Source organism: Taurulus bubalis (genome assembly GCF_910589615.1).
Source record: "Taurulus bubalis genome assembly, chromosome: 4".
Lineage (NCBI taxonomy): Eukaryota > Metazoa > Chordata > Actinopteri > Perciformes > Cottidae > Taurulus > Taurulus bubalis.
The window spans coordinates 26,163,029-26,179,349 of NC_136592.1; the positions used below are offsets into that span (position 1 = coordinate 26,163,029).

The 16,321-nt window shown below is 42.4% G+C and overlaps 1 protein-coding gene across 1 annotated transcript in view; it reads left to right on the forward strand.

Annotated features, from left to right (window-relative positions):
- Positions 1-10,390: 10,390 nt before the first annotated feature.
- The window catches only part of nav2a (neuron navigator 2a), a gene marked incomplete at its 5' end in the record, with an annotated part of 102,266 nt that continues 96,335 nt past the window's right edge, over positions 10,391-16,321 (forward strand). Inside the window, one exon of the mRNA XM_079216445.1 lies at positions 10,391-10,609. Coding sequence (XP_079072571.1) covers positions 10,391-10,609 — 219 coding nt within the window. The remainder of the gene's footprint in view (positions 10,610-16,321) is intronic.

Sequence of the window (16,321 nt, forward strand, 5' to 3'; positions counted from 1 at the left end):
TTCCTTCAGGATTTAGATGTATTTGTTTATTTGTGTCTGTTGATTTCTCCAGAATAGTTAGCATTAGTTAATGCCAAAAGAACATTTTAATACAAAAAATAATTGTCTTGATGTAAGCAATCAACTGATGAAGTTCATAGTGATATCTATTAGTTCAGTATTTTACATTATTCACCGCTAGTGTCAAAATTGAGGGAATTTAACAATTAAGCCTTTTTCTGAGCCGTAAATCTTTTTTATGGCTACATTTTCTGATTCATGGAGTCTTACAAAAAGAGACTGAAATTTTGAAAAACCGTTGACTCAACTATGTCAACAAAATAAAACAAGAATGTTGAACCGGGCTTTAAAAATGTATGCAAATTATCGCATATTATATAATGTAATGACTCATTTGCACATTTCAGAAAATGTATAAAAGAGATGTAATTATCTTAATGTAAGTAACCAACTGGAGATGTTTAATGGCGATATCTATTAGTTACAACAAAAAAACTCGTTTGGGATATTGTTTTGTTTCTTCTGTCTTTTAAATCTATTAGTGATTTTGCAGCCAAAATAAAAAACATTGATCGAACCAGGAGCAGACCTGAATGACTCCATCAGCTATCTCTCTCCTGTATTCCAGTCTTTTCTGACCCCTCCTTTACGCTGCTCTATCTCTATTCCTGTTCCCTCACTGCTTCTCTTTGCCTCAGTTTTCTGAAGCCCATATCTGCTCTCGTCTGTCTCACTTTTCTGTCCTATTTCGTCACTTGAATAAAAAAAAAAGAGTGGTTTTGTGTCACAGCAGTTGAGGGGGTAATTGCTATTTAAGCCTCAAGGCTCACATTACACCGGCTGCTTTTACTGCAGCCCTGTTACATGATGCAATTTTTTAATCTCACTCATATTGATCGTTCTCTTTCTCCCCTGAGGAATAGACAGTGATGTCGTTGAATGTCACCTGCTGGCGTTCTGGATATTTAGGCCAAGCGGCGGCTTCTCAGCGGGACTCTTGCTGAACACTAGAAAGCATGAAGGAGGTCGGACCAGCTAATATTGACTCATGAACATTAAATATATCATTTGGAGCGTCCTCTAACGTCAGCCGGGTTTGGAGGCTAATGTTCTCAGACATTCGCTGTCCTCTCTTTCACCCTCAGCCGTTCATGAAATATTCACAGCTGGCTCCTTTGTCGAGAAAAGAGGGGCTAAAGCTTAATGAATACAAATGTTAACATCAAACGGAGGAGCAGCCGTAATTGTTGTGTAATAATCACCGGAGAGAAAAAGACAAAACAAATCTTGTCCAGAAGATGTTCACATTAAATTCCACCTTCAGCTAATACGTATTAAATCAGCTATTAAAGGCTGATTAGTGCTGGTTAATTATTCAGACTTCATTAAGAAGCGAGTGAGGAGACAGTTTATTGTGTTTCTGCTTCGCTTTCTCTACCTCGGACAAAAAGGCCCATCCTCTGAACCACAGTAGGGCTTGAGACACACACACACACACACACACACACACACACACACACACACACACACACACACACACACACACACACACACACCTCGGAGCTGTGACCATACTGACTTCTCCCTGGTTTCCTTTTATCTGTCACCCCAGTTTACTGCTCTGAGGCTGTTTGGGTGCAGCTGTCTCCTCTGTCTCGCTTTTACCCAGTATATGTGTGTCTGCTTGTGTGTGTGTTTGTGTGTCTGACTGTGTGTTTCTGACTGTATATGTGTGTCCGACTGTGTGTTTCTGACTGTACGTGTGTGTCTGACTGTGTGTGTGGTTGACTGTATATGTGTGTCTGACTGTGTGTGTGTGTTTAAATTGTATGATTTTGCTCCAGCGTTTTTGCTGTTGTTCATGCTACACAGGTTGTGTGTTTTTTTGTGCCGAAGTAGAGATCTGCATGTGTTTGTCTGTTCCTCTATCTATCTTTGTGAGGACCACTTTCAGCCGTCGACCTTGAGAAGGGAGGGCGCTGTTGGAAATGAGGACATTTTGTCAGCTCTCTTTAAAAGACCATGTGAGAGATCAGGCTTGAGTTAAATGTAATATCTGGTTTTGTCGTTATCTTGTGTTACAAATTAGCCTTTTATGTAAGTGTAAAAATAGTGAGATTATTGACTGTGAGAGTCTGCTGTTTTTTTCAGCAGACTTAAATAATAATGCTAGCATTATAACAACTTGGGATTTATTTGTGCAGTTTTTCCTCAGCTTGACATGGACAAATGGCAAAAAAAAAGCAAATTTGTCTGCAACCTCTGTTACTGTAATCTGTTGGTTCTAAACGTTTACTGTAGCGCTGAACACGAGCGACCACTTCGCCTGGTGGAGATGTCCAATCACAGCACAGTAGGGCGGGACTTGGTGAAAAGCGGGTGGGGAAAAAAATAACGCCTTAAGTGACAGAAAAATGAAACAAACTAGAAAATTTCACAAGAAATTTTTAAAGTGTGGCTACTTCTGCCGTAAGACGTCGCAATATATATACATTACCGGTAGGGAGATGTGTTATTGACGTACATTATTTATATATATATATATATATATGCCAACATTAGCTATGAAGGCTTGATGGTGTAAATATGAATAGGACAGCTCTTTGCTGCAACATATCACGTGATTACATATGAATACCAGCCCCTATTGTCCTTGATCTCTAAAGAATCAATAACTCCTTGACTTAAAAAAAAAATTTTTTTTTGCATAAATATGATCAAAAGTCAAGAGTCTGAGTGCACGCGACCGTATTACCACGTGCACGCATATGTGGATTGGATGTATATACATATGCCAACATTAGCTGTGAGGTCTTGATAGTGTAAATATGAATGGGACAGCACTTTGCTGCAACATATCACATGATTACATAACAAAATATTGTGTACAATTGTCTATTTATTTTCTATTTAATACAATAATCCTCATTTTAGCTTTATGTTAAGATACACTTAAATCATGGGGCTTTTATGTTGAAAGGGAAGACAGAGAGACAGACAGGTAGACATAAAAGCCACTTGTCCCGCATGTCACCGGTTGCCATGGTGGCAGCTTGATTGATTGGCTAATTGTTAGCAGCTGTGACACTGTCACAGAGCGGGAGACTGGACTATGGATTTAATAAGAAAACAAGCTTTCAAACTATTGTATTTGACAGACAACCGTGAATCCCATCACGAAAATAACGAAATCATGAGAAGCACAAGACTTCTGAGAACGTTTCCGTGTACTTAAATATTTGTAAGGATTTTTAAATGAGAACGTAAATTCAGTTTGTAAAGTGCTCACGTTTCCGTCATGAGAGAAAATTGTGGTCCGATTTAACATGGAGGTTGATGGAACAGTTGGCCGGTCTTCATGTCGCTTTCAGGCTTGCTGACAAAACAGTATAAATTTGTTGGATTCCACGACGCATGTGTACCACAAGCACAATATTTCCAACGTTTTCATATATAAATTATGCCTCAAAAGTCAATATTGTGGAGTGAATGGCAAAATACAAATACAAAAAGGTTCGTTAGGGCACAGCTCCTCGTGCTCTAGGAATGACATCACAGCTCTAACCTGCCCCATACACACCCATTGTAAACTCTGAAATGGTTCCCACATTTTCCTAAACTTGAACAATAATTACATGAAAACTGTGCTAGCTATCAAAAAATGCCCAATTGAGCAAATAAACTCCAGACTTTTGTCAACGTTTTAAACTTTAAATCATTTCTCTACGATAAATTATGGCGAGTCACTGTGGGCACAAAGATGTATGTTTTTTTGCTCTCTTCAGTCCGAAACGCCAGTTAAGTGAATGGGACAATTTCTCACCGTTTTTCGCACATTTCGGGAAAATGGCCGGTCGAATCTCTTAGAAAAGTCATAGCACACGATTCCCAATCAGGCCGCACGTTTTGATGTATTTTTTACACATGTGCTGGCAACGCTGTGGGAGGAGATACGCGCCAAAGTTTTTGTGGGACTATGATTATTAAGCCCAAGCAATACTATGAAGTGCGCTTTGCTGCAGGGGTCTATGACCCTGCAGCTGAAGCCACACTTAACTACAGCGCGCAGAGATGAGTTGCAATATTAAGAGCTGGGTGTCACATTTGAGATTCTAAATCCTCAGCAAGGAGAACACACTTTTCCTGCTGAAGGAGGGATTTAAAATGTTCAAAGTGGTTTTGATAACCCGACTGCTTATGCTTTTTGGCCCGATGTGACGCTGCCCGGGGGCCCAGATCTTACCTAGCACTTAGCTGGTAGGAATGATGGCCCAAACTATGACAACAAGATAAAGTAACTAAGGAGAAATTACTCTTTAAGATGGATGACCATCAGTGTGTATTTGATGTAGTTGTGCTCCCTCTGATCAGACAGACCTCCGCTCACAGTGATGACCCATGTAGGTGACATGTGACAGGAAAGTGACAGGATGTCGCCCCCCCCCACTGCCCCAGAGACCCATTTAGATCACATACACACACACGTGCCACAGCTGGAGCTGGGCAAAGGCACAAACACACTCAGCAGGGTCCACACTGACAAACAGACACTCTGCTCTCTCGCTCGCTCTCTCTCTCTCTCTCTCTCTCTCTCTCTCTCTCTCTCTCTCTTTTCTCCTGTCAGTTGGTGCCCTTATTTTTCTCGCCCATGTACCTCAGTCTCATTTCATGTTTCATAAGCATACAGGACTCGTTTCTCCTCCTTCAGCTCATTCCGTTGAGCTGATTTGTGCTGAATATGTAGTAGGTGTGTGTGTGTGTGTGTGTGTGTGTGTGTGTGTGTGTGTGTGTGTGTGTGTGTGTGTGCGTGTGTTTGTCCTAACACTGTGCTGTGTGTGTTGTTTTCACCCATTGTCACTTGAGCCATGCCAGAGCCCTGCTGGGCTTCATGGACTCAGCTTCTTCCCCCTCCATCCGTGATCCGGCCTTACAGCACTGCCACTGTTCATTACCATAAATAACTTTGTGTGTGTGTGTGTGTGTGTGTGTGTGTGTGTGTGTGTGTGTGTGTGTGTGTGTGTGTGTGTGTGTGTGTGCGTGTGTGTGAGAAAGCAAGTTGTAGATTCTGTGCTGTCACAGTGGAAATGTCAGGCCGTTGCTCCAGTTAGCGCAGCTCTTGTCTTGAGAGCCCACTCGTTCTGCTTTGCTAGCTCTGATAATGAAAACAATCAGTGGAGGGAGTGTGTGTGTGTGTGTGTGTGTGTGTGTGTGTGTGTGTGTGTGTGTGTGTGTGTGTGTGTGTGTGTGCACTTTAATTTAATTTGCGGTGCATAAATATTGAAATACAGCATTGGAATTGACTGGATGATGGAGGCTATGGAAATAAAGCGATGCTCACATTGAACTATGAATTTACAAAATATATAAATTCACAATTAACAAATCAAGCACTATGCACTTTTATTATTAAATATATACTTTCTCAAACCAAGTTTTGTTCTCTCAGTTTCTCTTTGAGGTACAAATCTGTGGCAAAGCAATGAACAACTAGGATTTAACTTGAGATCATTGCAGAAAATGTTGTAGTTTATTCCTGAACTTTCACAAGTTTCCTTTTGATCCATAAACCACTCACAGAGTATATGGTAGTGGCCATAGCTTTTGGGGAAGCGCAAAATCTTTGCTTAACATTTAAGACTTTATTCAGGGTCAAATTTAGCCAAATAAAAGTTGGGCTATGAGTATTTTATCATGTTGCTTTAGCACCACATTTAGGTGCAGTGCAGGCAAATATATTCCCCTTTGAACCAGGCGCTCAAAAATTTTGCTACTGTACCTCATGAGCCAAACATAATACATTTTCATAAAGAACAAAAAACACATGTTGGTGCCATTTGAGCCAGCTCTGAACCAAACTATTATATAAGTAGATATAAATATTTGCACCACACGGCTGTGCTCAGACAAGTAAAAGTAAAAGGAGGAAATGCAGACCTCCTATTCCCTTCAATGAGATATTTGCGTTGGCACAGCGGCCCGGTGATAACGTTGAACTTGACCCAACTTTTCTTGCCCCACAAGAGTAATGTCAAAGACATGCAAAGCACAAATGTAGAAAATGTTGGAATGTGAATGGCGCTTTTCAATTTTCCATTTTTTTTTCAATCTGATTTGATCTTTGCATCTAAACTATAAATCAAAAGTATGTGTTTTTGAGAATCCATACGGTGTCACAAGACCTCACATCTCAATCGGATGAATGTTTTCCTCACACCCATAACAGTGACCCTGATGTAACATTTTATTTAATGCCGTGCTGTTCCTGGTCTGAACACTTTGAAGGACCCAAACCCCACGTCAGAGTTGGCCACAGTTAAATTAGTCATCACACTATCCTGCCTGATGTTGATAAATTCATACGTAACCTCTGCTGACACTTATCTCTCTCCATAGCTCCAGAGCTCAAAGCAAACACCCACCATCTACCTCACACACATGTTTATTATTCTAAGAAGAAATACAGTATAAACACAGCGCAGAAAAGCAGTGGGTGTCCTAGTTATGACTGTCAATACCGCCCATTTACAGCCAAACCTGCTCTATTATTAGACTGCACTGGACTGTCATCAGGTATCTTCAAACGTTGCTACATGAATCACATGACTGTTTTTTTTCCTGCTCTGTGAAGGGCTGTGACATGTTTACTGTCACAGAGGATAGTAGGAAAATAATGGAAGTTTCCCTCGTTATGTTATTCTTTACTGTGTGTGTTTTTTTTTCTTTCCCTCCGTATTTTCCTTTATGTTTCAGGCAGCGAGCCTGCATGTGTTTTCATGTCAGGATATGGGCGTGTTTATAACCGGGGAGGCTTGTCACTCACCAACAGTTACAACATCGTCAGGAGTTTATGACGATGTGGAATATCTGCTCGTTAGTGATGATAAAAAAAAGTAAACATCCAGAATGGAAGTTAAATCAATTATAGTTTTAGAATGACATCATAATCAGTGTGATCTGCAGCATGCAGCAAATTCAGAGACATCCAGAATCCAAAAGAAATGTGTAAAACGCAGCCTGACTTTGGCGTTGATTCAAATAACTGAAATTTCAAATCTATAATCACAAAGTGTTTCAAATGTTTGGACTCGGCATTACGTCTTGCGCACACACACACACACACACACACACACACACACACACACCAAAACCCCACTAAACCATAATAAGATATTAGTATTTACAGTATTTACAAATTTAGGATTAATGTAACAGGATTAAGATTAACATACTAAACACATCCTCTGCTGGATTAAATTATTGCTCCATGTTAAGTGTGTGTGTGTGTGTGTGTGTGTGTGTGTGTGCGTGTGCGTGTGTGTGTGTGCGTGTGCGTGTCCATTTTTACTTTCACTAATTCCGTTTTAGCTGCAGTGTGAACCGGGCCGATCTTTTCCACACTGATCTAGAACGCTGAAAAGCGCTCCGCAGTGTTTAGTGACTCACCGGCTCTCGTCTCTACTGCTAGTAATTTCTGCTAATTTGTTTGATTTGGATGGTGGGAAGCAGCTGCTGTGTTTACGACGCTTTCTCTGTCATTTCAAGAAAGAGTAAATTACTTGTTAAGATGGAGATTTGTAGGCATGAATTTCAGGTACATGCATTCATGGTCCTCAGAGGATGCACTTCATCGATGACTTCATCGATTTAAGCCCCGATTTAACCCTTCGCTTTGCCTTTTTTCAGGGCGCCATTGTATATACGATTTTTTTCTTCATTACTTGCCTGGTTTATTGTCTACCCATCAATTGATCTGGCCCTGCCAGCAGATCAAAGCTCAGTCCAATGAAATATCTTAACACGACCAAACTCTATTGCTTCTGTCCATCCAGGGAGGGGGATCCTCCTCTGTTGCTCTCCCGAAGGTTTCTTACCTTTATTTGGGAGAGTTTTCCTGATCTGATGTGAGGTCCCGGGACAGGGATGTCGTATGTGTACAGATTGTCATGCCCTCCGAGGCAAATTTGTATTTGTGATTTGGGGCTGTACAAAATAAACTGAATTGAATTAAAAAATAATCTTTAGATTAATATAAATGATTGTTATCTGCAGCCCTACACAGTTCCTTTTGTTATTCTTATGAGCTATGGGTGCCATCATATTTATATGGCATTTGGAATTATAATCTCACGCCTAACAAACTTCTGTTGGAAGATGTCTCAATGTGATCAGGTCTCATCCAGGCTTTATGGCTCTCATCTGGCCAAGTGGACTAACACTCAGAGTTGTGTTAAACTGCCCTGAACATACAAATGCATCTGAAGGCTTTAAAATGATCTTAACTGTTGACTGTTACATTCAAATCTGGATGTACATTTTTCTCTGAAGAGAAGAGGGGGAAATGCAGAACCTTCCCTGCCCTGTCCTGTCTTTTTTTTCTTCTTCTCTGGTTCTGCAGCAGGATTTGAGTCAACACCTCTGAAGCCTTCACTAAGCCTGCTGGGATCCGACACTCGTCCACTAATTGGCCATCCTCATATTTAAAAAGGGAAAATCTTGATTGAAGAAAGAGAAGAGGGAGAGACTACCTCGAAGATAGTCTATTAATACAACATGTTCAGTGTCAGTACCTGGTACACTGTACTTCCTGAAAAGGAAGAAGCAGCTCTCGCAGCATGATGCACTGATGCACAGATGCATGAACACAGATGTTGTAACAAAACTGTTTGGATGAATGATTTTTCTGCATAATGTCTTCCATCCATCAATCTGTTTATAACGGGTAATTCTGTTCATTGTCACACTTAATTTTTTTCAAAACATACAGTACATACATTAAAATGTGTTGTACTCACAGTCAAGCAAAGCATTCTCTCTACTGACCAGCAGGGGCCGACTCCTCTGGTTCCAAAAAGAAAAGTCAGATTGTATAGAAGTCTATGAGAAAATAACTCTACGTCTCACTTGATTTATTTCCTCAGTAAGCATTGTGAGCATGAGTTTATGGTCTGACTTGCTAGTCTTCTTCAACAGCATGATCCCATTTAGAGTTAAATAGACCATAAAGCAGAGTACGCTTTAGGGCGAGGCTACTTTGTGATTGACAGGTTGCTACCGCTACCAGAGCTGTATACGCCGTTACTACGGCACTCCTCCACATTCCAAATATGGTTAGGTCTGTTCACTGGTTGCTAAAAACCAAGATGGTGACCAAAATACCGAACAAGAGGCTTCAAAACCGCAGTCCACAAACCAACGGGTGACGTGTCGACAACTACGTCCACTTCTTATATACAGTCTATAGTTTAGACATTGTATTATGTCCGTTAGGCTTTGAACAATATATCTTAAATCCTATTTTTCATCCAACAAAAATGTATCTCAAAGTAGACTGATTTGTTCCCTGCTTCGGAAATTACATTATTTAATGTGACCCACATGGATACCGGAGGCGTGATTTGCCTAATTTCCAGACGTTGTTACTAATTGTCATTGGGATTCAAGTCCTGAGATGAATTAGCAACCATTTAACTCAAAATGGGGTTAAATGCCTCTCCGAGTTGGACATCTTTGTATGAAGGGATATACATATATAGCTGTAAGACAAACAGAGAAATAAAGAGGCAGGCTGGAGGAGCACACTGAGTAAATGTGTTGAGCTTTTCTCCACATATGTCAGCCCTGATCTAAGCCACACCTGCTGCTAACCGCGACTTAGAGGGAGAGGCAGAGCGGCAGCGGAGAGCAGTGGGTTTCAGGCTGTAGTCACAAGCTGAGCAGTCGTTGGAGCGAGCGGTCGCTGTGTCACTGCTGCTTGTTCTTTTTTTTTTGTTCCTCCATCTCTCCTCGACGGAGCTCGGTCCTTCCTTCCTGTCATCCCGAAGCGATGGTGTAATTAACAAAGCTCTGTGGGAGAGGAACTGCTCTCCTGTAGGATCCTTTTGCTCAGTGTTGGAAATAAGTGGAAGGGAACATTCGCTCTGCCACCAGGCAACTGGGGAATCCTCCAAGAGAGAAGTGAGGTTTTGGATTTCCTTTTCCTGGAAAAGTGGAGTGGATTTTCTCATTTCCACCTGGACACATTTGTTTTATTTTTTTACAGAACACTGTGAGGAGGATTTGGTCTTTTCTACAAGATATAAAGAGCTGTAGCTACTTGATAACAGGAAACAGGTGGAATCGGTGTGTGACAAGCCCCCCTACTGCATGTTGGGGAGCTCAGCTCAACCCCCCTGCTGAGATCCAGCAAAGACCCGGACACCGACAAATTACACACATTCCTTCGACCCTGTGGTGGATCAGGTGCAAGCTGCACACGTGTTTCTTCAATCTGGTACACAAGTAGCTGGACCATATGCGAGTGAACGAGGAGCCTTGCTGACTAAGAGGCAGAATTTCCAAACTCAGCGTGAGTAGGAGGGCAGCGTGCGGTCATCGGGCGGTCGGGGAGAAGATGCCAGCCATCCTGGTGGCCTCAAAGATGAAATCAGGACTCCCCAAACCCAAACCGGTGCACAGCGCCCTGCCCATCCCCCAGAACCACAGCCGGCCCTCGGCTCTAGCTCTGCCTTCGCAACCCCTCAAGACCCACATCCCCTCGCTGGGCCAGCAGGTTGGCGCAGGACCCCGGAGAAGCATCACACCGGACTCAGAGGATAGAGAAGACGCTCAGGTCAGGATGTAAAACTGTCACCTCCACCTGCGGCCGCTGAGCTTTACTGATATCCACTCTTTTTATTAGATCTCTCTCCACCTACTCTTACTTATTACTCAGCCCTGGTGGAGGCTCACTGCCTACTCGAACAAGCTGTGATAAGAGGCAAACCTGCGCAGCAGCAGCAGCTTCGTGAGGTACAATATGTGCTTTGGTTCATTTTGAACACTGCTGGATGAGAGAATGGACTTCTGCCTCTAAAAGCCTCTCACCTTCAATGGTGTGTACAGAGCTCAGCAGGTATCTGGGGTGTATTCTTTTGATAATGTGTGCACAATAATTACAACAGTTCCTTATTTTTATTACAAATTAGGGATTTTACTGTCGGACAAGAATCAAATTATGAAGGAGAATCATTAACTCTGGTATAAAGACATTCAGTCTTTGCATGAAAGGTCACTTGCCATTTCTTTGCAAGACCATCCGTTGTCATCAATCACTTCACATTGTGTCAGTGTGATTATGCATTTCTGTGCCTCTTGTCTTCTCAGTCGTGAGGGGGCCCTTTGAATGATCCCTTTTCTTGTAAATCAGCACACATCATTTCAGTGCTTTTTTTTTCCTCTCTCTGGCTCCGTTCAGCACAACAGAAACACAAAGCCAAATCCAATAATTTTCCTGGAAGGAGACGGAGCCGGCTGCGTCTGTGCCGTCCAGGATGGCAGCGTAGCGGGATATCAGGGTGGCTGTTTTGCTGTGTTTGTGTGAAACATTGGCAGCACTTAGCAACCCCACACAAACGGCTGCAGCGCCGAGAGGGATGGCTCTTAACGCCATGTAAGGCAGTGAGGGGAAGGAGGTGTGTGTGTATGTGTGTGTGTCTTTACAGTAAGCGGGACTTGGAGCCACCGGGGTGTCCAGCAACCGTTGTGGTTTAGGAGACAAATGTGTGATGATGATAATGATCGCGTGAGGAGAAGATGCAGGAGCCCAGCGCCCTCGGACACGGCGCGTGCCCGCTGCTGGTGGCGTTTGTTTAGTGGCTAATCGTGCTTTTTCTTTTTCTCTCTGACCTACTTTCCGTGACTTTCTCTTTCCCTCTCTCTCTCTCTCTGTCCTTTTTTCCCTCTCCATCCCTGTGGTGCTGATGAAGCAGTCGTCTTCACCCCCGGCTGGGTTAACCCTTGACCTTCCTGACCAGCAGCAGTGATGTGAATATTGCAGACATGTGTTGAAATCCATCACTGTGTGTGTGTGTGTGTGTGTGTGTGTGTGTGTGTTTGTGTGTGTGTGTGTGTGTCTGTGTGTGTGTGTACATTTAAGTTGTATTGTATTAAGTTGTACATTGTAAATTGCCCGGTCTGCCTTTTTTAGTCAATTTAGGAGTTTTTTTCAGTGATTGCTCATACATTTTGGTATCTGGAATGAAACCCAGAACCTGTGATATAAAACAACCCAGCCAGTTTTTTTGTGGGCTGCCTAGATTAGAAAACATGTGATTCAACACGCCATTCAGATATGACTCCTCTACTCCTCGACCCATGCAGGCTCAATAGAATATACACCGCAGCCTATCGAAGTATCTCCGAAGTATCTCCATGTACATAAGAAGTGACGTCACCCGTTGGTTTCTGGACTGCCGTTTTAAAGCCTTGATTTTCGGCGATTTGGCCGTCGCCATCTTGTTTTTTTGCAACCAGTGAACCCGAAGTTAGCATATTTGGAGTGACATATAGACGGCGGATATGGCTCTTGTAGCGGCAGCGTCCCGTCAATCACAGTAAACCCGCCAATTTCTTCTCAGCCAATCAGAGCAGAATTGGCTTCTTTTTGGGAGGGCGGCTTAAAGAGACAGGCGCTTAAGCGGAGCCTTTTAGAGAGAGGGTGAAAACACGTTGAAGCGTGTAAACATTGTTATTGTAGAAACACTATACAAGCATGACATTGATAATGAGCATGATATGTCCTCTTTAACTACAGTACAGTGTTGTACATTATGTCGGTCAGCTCAAGCAATAATTGCTTGAAACAATTACAACAGGGCAGGAGTGTTAGTTGCCTCATAGCTCAGTTTTATCGTCCTCATAGGCCGTGTCTGCTGGGCTTCCCTCTAGAGACACTGAACTAGAGGAAGGCCTGAGAGGCAGAATTGTCGATGCTGATTTGGTGCACAGACATCATTGGTCCTCAGAGTGCATCCAATCTGCTCTGAGGGCAAAGTGAGATGAGACGAGGAGGCTGCTTCATGTTTTTGATGCTTTCATGGCCAACGTGGGAGACACGATGTGTAGAGACTTTTTCTTTCAGTTTAATAATCAGGAAAAGTGCGATCACAAGTGTCTGGAGTAAACATTTTTCACCAACTTCCAGCAACCGTACAGAGAGAAAGATCCATCATTGGAGGGGCGGAGAAACCAATTTCAGCATCCACAGTAGCAGCAAATAGACCTGAATCCAGTACAGTCATACTGCAAGAGTGGGTTGAGGTTTGAGTCACTTCTCAACTAGGACAGTGTATCCTCTTGCTCTTACAACCTCTATCAGTTTATTTTTACTTCACCTTTATTGAACCAGGATTGTCTCTTGAGATCTAAATCTTAAAGCACAGACAACAGGAAGAAGAGTAAAGAAAGGAGGAAATATTCATGAAAAGCATATAAACCATGGATTTATCCAAGGATTTTTTTTCCAGGCATACTGGGAAATGTAGGAAACTGTTTAAACAAGGTGTGCTTTAGAGACATTTAAATACAAAATGCATTAAACACGACACTGCGGGCAGCACACTATTGCAGGTATCTGAAGGATTAGTGGAGCCGTGGCAGAGTGTTGACGAGACTCCTGCTCCTCACAGGCCTCCAGCTGGATGACCCAGTTGGCACTAAGCACACAAACATGTTGTGTACACCTGTAACAAAGAGTTAATCTATAATGCAGCGAGAGCAGCAGGCAGAGAGAAACATCCAGGCCGCGTTAGACAGGAGGGAGGCACTGTCTCTATGCTTAGAGGTGTGTGTGTGTGTGTGTGTGTGTGTGTGTGTGTGTGTGTGTGTGTGTGTGTGTGTGTGTGTGTGTGTGTGTGTGTGTGAGAAAGCGTAAAGTCTGGCACAATCTTCAGAATTTAATGTCTAGGTGATAGTCTGGAAATGTGTGAATGGTATTTGAAGCTGTGTGTGTGTGTGTGTGTGTGTGTGTGTGTGTGTGTGCGCGTGTGTGTGTGTGTGTGTCTGCGTGCATGGTGGTCTATCTGTCTCTGGTGTGACACCGAATGAAATGACAAGCTGCTGTGACCTTTAACCTTTTACCATACTGTTATTGCAGAGTGCAAAGCCTTGCGCAGATACTCTGCTGCCCTCTAGTGGCTGTTTTTTCACACTACATCTGATTCCATTCACAAACACTGGCAGGAGAGAGAATGTGTGCGCAAGTCATTCAAGGCCACAGTTTTTGCTTCTCCATTCATCTTGAATGCCTCACTTTTATCCCCGACCACCTTTCTCTTTGTCTCTCTCCGTTTTCTCTCACCCTCGTTCTCGCTCTCTCACTCTTTCATTATTTATTTGGTTCTCTTTCTCCAAGTGTTCATTGTTGCCAGCTCATTTATTCTCAGCTACCGCTTTGAAAAAGGAAAAGGTTCAAACGCAGAATCTCTGAAAGCCATATGCACAGCAGGAGAGCCTGAAAAAATAAATTCTGTTGCTACGTGGAGCGTGCACAGTCCTTCATAAGTCATGAACGCACACACACACACACACACACACACACACACACACATGAGCGCACAGCCATACAGGGAGATTTGTCTGTGTGCCGGTGAGATAAGGAGCTCCTATCTTAATAAGTATCTTTCCAGATAAAGGCCTAAGTCAGGCTCTGTGTAAAGACTGCCTTTATTAGAATCATTATGAAAGCTCATCTGGGCCTGGGAACTGAACACCAATCACACAAAAACATAGTGAAGAGGGTCGCAGGTCACCTCTGCTAACATTTACTGAGATGATTGTCTTGTAAATAAACCAGGATCCACAATTTAGGCCAGCCAGCCTTCAGGAGAGAAGAGCGCTGGGTATATTAAATCATCACTGCGTGAGAGATTCATCATCTTTATTAATTCAACTTCCTTCATTTTCGAAGATATGTAATCGTGTGAGTTCATTTGAATTATTTAAATTGGTTGTAAGTTCCTTCTGGGAATTGGTTTGACCGTGAACCCGCTATACGCAGCGCTATGTATGAACTCATTTAATTGTTATGGATTCAAAGCTAATTAAATGACCCTTAATGGCAAACTAGGGATCCATGGAGATGGGGGGTAGAGATTAGAGTTAATATATATTTATTTTGTTAAAACCATTCAAGAAAACCAGCAATGACATTATATATAAGTAATATCTGTGTTTCCGCTCTAATATGAATAGCCTTAAAATAGCAACCCTAATGATTTTAGTCCTGGTGGATTTAGAGTTACCATTTGAGTGAGAACAATTATCTATGATTAGAGTTTAGCAGTCTGGAGTCCAATTGCTGACGCGTGAGCTCCAAATTGTCAGAATAGTTTGCATAATCCCATTTTTACAAGAAAGAAAAACGGTGATAAAGCAATTTTTCCAGGATGTCGCCACAGAGAGCAAATATACTGCAAATACAGAACTATTGCAATACTTTCCTAAGTGGGTTAAAGGCTCAGTCCCCATTGTATTACATATATTTATTCAAATGAAAATCTTTGAGATTGCCGCCTTTGAACAGTTGCCAACTCAAAACAATTCTATTAGTTTAATTACCTTTTTATGCTATACTCTGTTGGAGGCAGAAGGCGATAAAGTTTGTTTCATTTCATGTGGGACTAGAGAACCTCCTCATGAATGACTCTTCAGTATTGTTTTAATATCAACCCCTTATATATAGTTTAGAGAATATTAGAGATCCAAGATGAAACTGACTGGGGGGTCGGGAAGTGACAAGCATTTTAAAGATTTCCTCTTGAGTCTGTCAAATTGGTGCTTTTTGACATTTTCAGAATACATTGAAGAGATTACTTGATCATGGCACTAATCCATAGTTGCAGCTCTCCTAACAATAAAGAACCATGCTGTCCCTTCATTGGTTAAAATGCTATTTTCAAGGATTTTCAAGCCAAAATACTAAACAGAGCTTTCAGCGTGATACATAAGATAAAACTCATTATTTCATATCTGCACCTTCAGTCGGGAAATGTCAGCGTCAACCTTTAAAACCATCTCTCTTGACCCCGAGAAGAGATCTCTCTCATGCCTCTCCCCTCCTCCTCCGCATCCTGTGAAAGGCAATAATGACTTTTTTTTTATGGCTCTCACATCCAGCGAGAGTCTCCTGAGAACCCGGCCCAGCAGGTGAGAGTGAAAGGCAGAGCAACACCGTGCTGCATTGGATTGCTAATGTCCTCCCGCCCTTCCGGAGGAGGACAGATTGAGTGTGGGGGGGGGGGGGGGGGGGCTGAGTGACTATATTGCTCCTTTTTTTTATTTCCATGACAAAGGACCACACATACACATATGTCTCCACTGGCGGAGCTGCAAGTTAAATCCAGATTTAATGGATGTTTTAGCGACTCATTGTTGGAGAGTTCATTGTTCAGAGGCATAACTGAGGTTTTAACAGACTGCAGGAGTTCAGACAAAGAGCTCGGGACAAAAAAAGGACATGTCTTGTTAGGTTTAGTAAGTGATCCTCATGGATTTAACCCATGCG